The sequence below is a fragment of the Aythya ferina genome, assembly GCF_964211825.1.
Source record: "Aythya ferina genome assembly, chromosome: 16".
Taxonomy (NCBI): Eukaryota; Metazoa; Chordata; class Aves; order Anseriformes; family Anatidae; genus Aythya; species Aythya ferina.
In genome coordinates this window covers 14,485,252-14,491,429 of record NC_140315.1, presented here as the reverse complement: position 1 = coordinate 14,491,429, position 6,178 = coordinate 14,485,252, and the positions used below count along the sequence as shown (strand labels likewise).

The 6,178-nt window shown below is 45.6% G+C and overlaps 1 protein-coding gene across 1 annotated transcript; it reads right to left on the bottom strand.

Moving 5' to 3' along the window:
* Nucleotides 1-284: 284 nt before the first annotated feature.
* FITM2 (fat storage inducing transmembrane protein 2) lies at nt 285-4,983 on the bottom strand. Its single transcript, XM_084537746.1, has 2 exons — nt 4,785-4,983; nt 285-2,983 (listed from the first exon to the last, which is right to left on the bottom strand). The coding sequence occupies exons 1-2, from the start codon at nt 4,955-4,957 to the stop codon at nt 2,341-2,343; spliced, it is 816 nt and encodes a 271-aa protein (XP_084393872.1). The 5' UTR covers nt 4,958-4,983; the 3' UTR covers nt 285-2,340.
* Nucleotides 4,984-6,178: the final 1,195 nt, after the last annotated feature.

The following is a 6,178-nucleotide window of genomic DNA, read 5'->3' as shown; positions in this document are numbered from 1 at the left end:
TAATCAGCTGCATGGCGTAACAGGCACACGTTAGGAATCTTGCATTTGGCAGGTTTTGTTTTTGTTTTTTTAAACCTTGTACATTTGAGAGCTTGTGCCATATTAACCTCATTCAAATACTGTGTGCTCAGACTGTGATTGATAATCCTGCATCTCAACAGACACAAAAAAACAAACAAACAAAAAAACAACCACAACTGGAAGGCTGGATTGTTCAGGGAAATGAAGAGCAGCAGCAGTATCTTCACAGACTCCAGAAACATCCTCAAAGACACAAACACTGATAAGGTTTAAGTATTTTTCTTTCATTGTTTAAATTTTGAGAGCAGCCATATCCCACATTATTTTCATAATAAACAGTTTGTATGACACTGGTCTGAAGTGCACAGAAACATCCACATAGTGATCGCACAAAACACTGGTGGCACTGAAGATAATTTCAGCAAGCCCTGTTAGTTTAAATAAATAGCATTTCCTATTATTAGGCCTTGTCTATGTAGCAAAGTTACATAAAGATAACCTAAAATAGAAACTTAAATCTAGTGAAATTAATCAGAAGACCTTCTGGGTATATAATCCTTTTTCATGATCAAAGTTGCTTGCAAACTATCTTAACTCAATTGGGAGCAGGCTTATATTACATCAAAAGAACGTCTGCAAATGAATCTACATTGTTAGTTAAACCCAATATGAGTTAGTCAGTACAAATTTCCCAAAGAGTCAGTTTAAATGCAGTTTAATGCCAAAAACAAAAGGGCACACTTGACAGAAAATACATAACCTCCTGAAAGAGCTTCTTTCTGAAAGGTGATTTGCACTTTCTGAGGATGTGCAGCTCCCACTTGCCACTGAATTCAAGGGAATTCAGTTTTCCTCAGAGGCAGGCCCAATAGTGGAATTAATATCGTATTTACTGTATATACTTCCACTCACTTGCTGGAAAAGAGATGTTGAGATGTCAAAATAATGTGCCGAGATTAGACTATGGTACATCATAATCTATATTCAGCAAAATAATCAAACATTGCAGACAGATCACGTCCACTATCGGATCAACAGACACTTCTACAGCCTTGCCTACAGACCTTCTGGACTGTCTCGTTCATCTTTACAACTGTCACACCAGTTTTGTGCAACTGCGACATGAATAAGCCTTTATGAAATAATAAAAAGCTTTTCCAGATAAAAACTATGCTAAATGTTTGCTTGATATGATGAGTAAACCCATCCCATATCATACCTATTCATTACACAACAGTAGTGTTTTATTCAGTAGTGGCTTCCCAACCACAACAGAAGTGGCCACAACTTCAGGTGCAATCAAAATTAAGCAGCTTATTGATACGCCTGGATAAGCAAGAATAAATATTGCTTCAAGCACACCGTTTTGCAGCTCTTAGGATAAATGATATGTTTCATTCATTTCCAAGCATAATATTCAGAAAATGGCAGCTTAAACCAACATGTTTGTAACACCAGAATTTCATTGTTCTTCTGGGAGAAACATACTAGAAAATACTCTTCATTGTAAGGTGCTCAATTTGCAAAATTAAAAAAATAAAAATAACCCCTCCAAGTCTCTTATTTGACTTGCTTTCTGTCTAGAATAAAATGACAAAACTTGACTACAGATACTTCATGTAAGGAGAAAGTGAAGACTTGTTATTCAAGAGTTTCCTTTCCAAAGGCAGGCATGAATTTGAAGTCACAATCTGCTTGAGACATTACATGTCAGGTTCACTCTTTTTCTTGTAGATTGTGCATCCTCTTAACAACAATTTGTGGCAAGTTGGTTTGATAACATAAGATGTTCTAGTTTCACAACTGAGCTCTATGCTGCTTTAACAAGTGAGTATTTTTGGCCAAGCCTATTGCAACAATTAGCAGCACTATCATTACGAGAGATTTCCCTTAAGGCAATACAAGTAGAGCATTAAAAAGAATATGAGGTTTGGATCATCCCTGGAGTTTTTGACAAAAACAAACCAAGAAAGAAGAAAAAGAATTGACTTAAGATCAGTTAAGCTCCTAACGAGCAAAGGCCTCTGTCAGTCTCAGAGGATCTGTTCCTCAATATATCATTAAGAGAAACAAATCCAACTTCTTACTCCTTTGCTGAGAATGCCAGCCAGGAACTCCTAAACAAGAGCTGACCTTTTCCAATACCATTTTTTTTTCTCATGAGGACAAAGCTCATTACCACCTGCCAGCCATCAGCTAGTGAAGATTGTTCTCTGCCCCAGCCCATCATCTTGTTCCTTACAGTGGAAATACTGTAACCATTCCTATACTCAACTACCCCAGTACTGAAAGCAAAATTCAAAGTGTTTAAAACTTCTTTTATCTGCTGTAGCTGTATTTCTTTGAACTCAAAGGTATATTTGGGAGAGGTAGTCCAGGAGAAAAGGGTTTCAAGTACCAAACTCTGTACGTTACATACCAAGCTGACAAACCTATCAGTGCACCAAGAAGCTTTTGACTGAAATCATGGAAATATATGGCAGTGCACACAAACATGAATACCCAGATCATGGTGAGAAAACACAAGGAAACAAAAAGGCTGTTGACCACAACACGCAGCTTTGAGTTCTGGTCTATGGACAAGCCTTCCAGCACTGCCATTTCCTCCACAATCATTAGAGCACAGTACGAGAGCAGAAAACAGTGCCCTGAGATATCAAAACCATTCCAGATCCCATTGTTCTGGTGGCACTCCTGCTTGGTGGCGTACAGCCGGTGAGGCTCGTTGTGTTTACCCGAGGTAGAGCACATGCCGGTGAGATTCTCGATATACATGAAGAGTCCAGTGCAGACGTACCAGATGGCAGTGCCCACCAGCAGTGCACTAAGACGCCGCAGAGCTGTCAAAATGCTCTTCGTGGGACCATAGAGGAACTTGCTCTTGGCAAAAAGGTAGGTGGTAACTCCGATGAAGGGCAGCAGAAGCCAGAACGTCCATGCCCAAGCCACCTTGACAAAGTATCTGCCAGAGAAAAGCCAGAAGAGAAACATGCACGTGTGAAATTTCATAGGAGCCAGGACGAGGGAGCTGGGGGTATGTTATGGTGCTTGAACTAGCAGCTTTTCAAGGTCACTGTTCAGAGCTGTCTAAATTAGGCACGTGATTCCTGCCCTCCGAGTACAGTATAGATAAAATCTTAATCCTCTCCCCATTAATTTCTCTTGGGTCCAAAACCTGAGTACTTTCTTGACCACATACTTCAACTGTTTCCCAGGCAGCAATCCCTTGGACCTAGAGCCTCATTCAGACTCCCAGCTGACTTGCATTTCAGCTACTGCAATTGCCTTTACCCTGCAAACCCATTCAACTTTGCCTTACTCAAAGAACAGCTGCAAAGATATTCTCAGCCTGCCACCCCGACCACAGTAACCCTTTCTCTGACTTTCAGTGTTCCCCTCTTCCTCCATCTCAGATTATCTTTGCTTTCAAATCCCTTCACAACCTAAGAGCACATCAGCCCACAACACTCTTCCTCCATTATATCTTGTAAAATAAATGAAGTAACATAACCTCACAGTAGTGTCTGGTCTTTTTCTATCCCTCCAGTTGATGAAAGCCATCCTATGGCATACACAAACCTTTCAGTCTCAAAACTCACTCTCTGCCTTGCCTTTTTTTTCCTGTGATGTCTGTAAATTTTGAAAACGAGCTGACAACGTGCTGCTATCCTGTTGAACAAGATATTGCCTAACTAGTCCTGACAGCATTGCGTAACTAGTCCCCTTTTCAGATCTTACAATGGGGCAGGTTCAAGTGAATTTACTACCGTGTTAAGGAGACCGTGGCCTCTGACCTTTGTCCCAGCAGCACTTTCCCAGGCAGCTTGCTTCCTCTTTACCCACATCTTTGTTTGAAAAGCATAGGCAGAATTCTGATCTGTGACCAAGTTATAGCCAGACACACTCATAATTTAATCATCGCCTACCTCAGCACCTAAGACAAGAACAAGCAGGAACAAAGCTCTGTGTTTTCATTAAGGTCCTAACAAAAACTGTCAGGGACTGCCCAGGACTTTAAGGAGCACCTCCCTTGCCCTGCACTGTACAGCAGGGGCACCTGTGCAGCAACTACAGCTGAAAATAAAACTCTCATTTGGCTGAGACACTGAAAAGAAAAAAAAGAAAAAAAGGCTGCTAACACGACTGCTGTCAGCAAACCAGCACACAAATGACCTGTGGGGAAAAAAATTGCCTCGGTACTGACACAGCTCCCCTCTTTCAGCCGGGCAGGGCACCGCAGCACTGTCAGACCAACTCCCCTCCGAGCACCCTGCCAACTGCTCTCTGCAGTCACGCTGAAAGTACTTCCTCTACCACGTGTCGACAAGCGAAAAATTCAAATCAATAAAGTAAAGAACCCCCAAGTCGCCAGGGAATACAGAAATCTTAGCTTCATCTTCTGGTCTACAGCAAGTAGAGGATGGGTGCACTCGCATGGCTCAATCCCTTCAGCATTCAAGCAAAGGGTTAAGGAAACGCTGAGCCATCGCCTAAGGAGCAGAAGACAAGAATAATAACGCTGCTTTTACAAAGATGCTAAAAGACTTAGGCTTGCAAGACTTCAGCTTGCTTTTGGATCAATTCACTGCCAGGTCTGAAAACCTGAAAAATTATCTGGGAGCTGAAGAAGGGGCAAGGATCCTCCTCCGCCTCCTCCTCCTCCTCCTCCTCGAAGCCGGGCAGCCCCCGGCAGCCCCAGCCCGGGGGGACCCGCAGCCCCCCTCACCTCCTCGCCCCCCGAGGGCCCCCCCAGCCCTCCTCACACGTTGAGCAGGTTGCGCTTGTTCTGCATGGGCGTCTCCGGCACCAGGTCGCCGTCCTTCAGCGCCGACCCGAGGAGGACGATGCCGAGCAGCACCCAGGGCAGCCGGCGGCGCACGGCCCCGGCCGCCAGCCCGGCGCGCAGCGAGCGGCTGCACCGCTCCAGCCGCTCCATCGCTCCCCGCCCGCCTCCTTCGCGGCCCCCGGAACGAGCCGAGCCCGGCTCCCGGCTCCGCCCGCCGCCACCACACGGCCACCGCCGAGCTCCTCGGGCGCCCCCGGGCGGCGCCCGCCGGGCCCCCGGCCCCGCGGTGGCGGTGAGGGGAGGAAGGAGCGCGGCCGCTGTGGGCATGCGCGCCCCCCGCCCCGCCATGTTGTGGCCGTGGCCTCGGGGCGCCGAGCTGCGCTGGGGGAATGGGGCCCGGCGCCCTGCTTCGGGCCGCGGGAGGGTTCCTGGGCTCTAGGGGTGCTCCTGCCCCCGACAGACGGCTCAGGGCGGGCAGGGCTTAATCCCCTCGAGGTTCCCTCGTAAAGCTCTGAGGGCTTTTTGGCTGCAGTAGCTGATGTGTCTGTTGAAGGAGCTGAGTGATCCTAGCAGGGGGAGAAAGCGCTCTGCAGGGATGCTAACACAACATTAAAATTGGGTGGACAAAAAGCACTGGTTTCTAGCCACAAGTCACCATCTGGCTTTAAAGAAGCTCCCATGCTGGGCGTGCAGCTGAGGGACATGAGCAGCCCCACCTCTCGCTGCAAACAAGCACAGAAAACCAGGGATCTGGGGGCACAGCATGCCTGGTTCAGTTCAGTGGTGTAAAGTGGAGTACAAGCTCCAAATCTATCATGTATAATGAGAGAAATGCTGCTCAAACAGCAAGATCCTCAACATATGTCAGTAAACTACATATTCAGAAGCATTGTTTTCCCACCCTAATGTATCAAAACAAGAACAAAAATTACTTTTTACATCCATTACCAAATGGGTAGGTGGCTTCCAGACCAGAACATCAGAACAGGGCATCAAGAGGGTTATACTACGCACCATAAATGAACATCCATTCCTTGTAGAGTAACATGCACAGCTTCCCTTAAAGAGAGTATCTTTCCATAGTATGAGAGAGAATTTGAGAAGTTCTCAAACATGCTAACATGTAACTTTTGAACTTTTTTTTTTTTTTTCTGTGCCTGAAGAGTGTTCTGGTAAGAATCCTGCACTGCTCATACTGCTGAGAGCAACAGTGTCCAGGCACTGGCAGTCTGTCACTATGGTGTTTGAGACCTGCTTCATCTATTGAGCTGCTGCAGATGTCATTTCAACTTACGTTTTGGAAAATAAAATGCCATCAGCAAGCAGAGAAATTGCTAAATGAACAAAGAGCCTTTATTCATCTGAATGGCC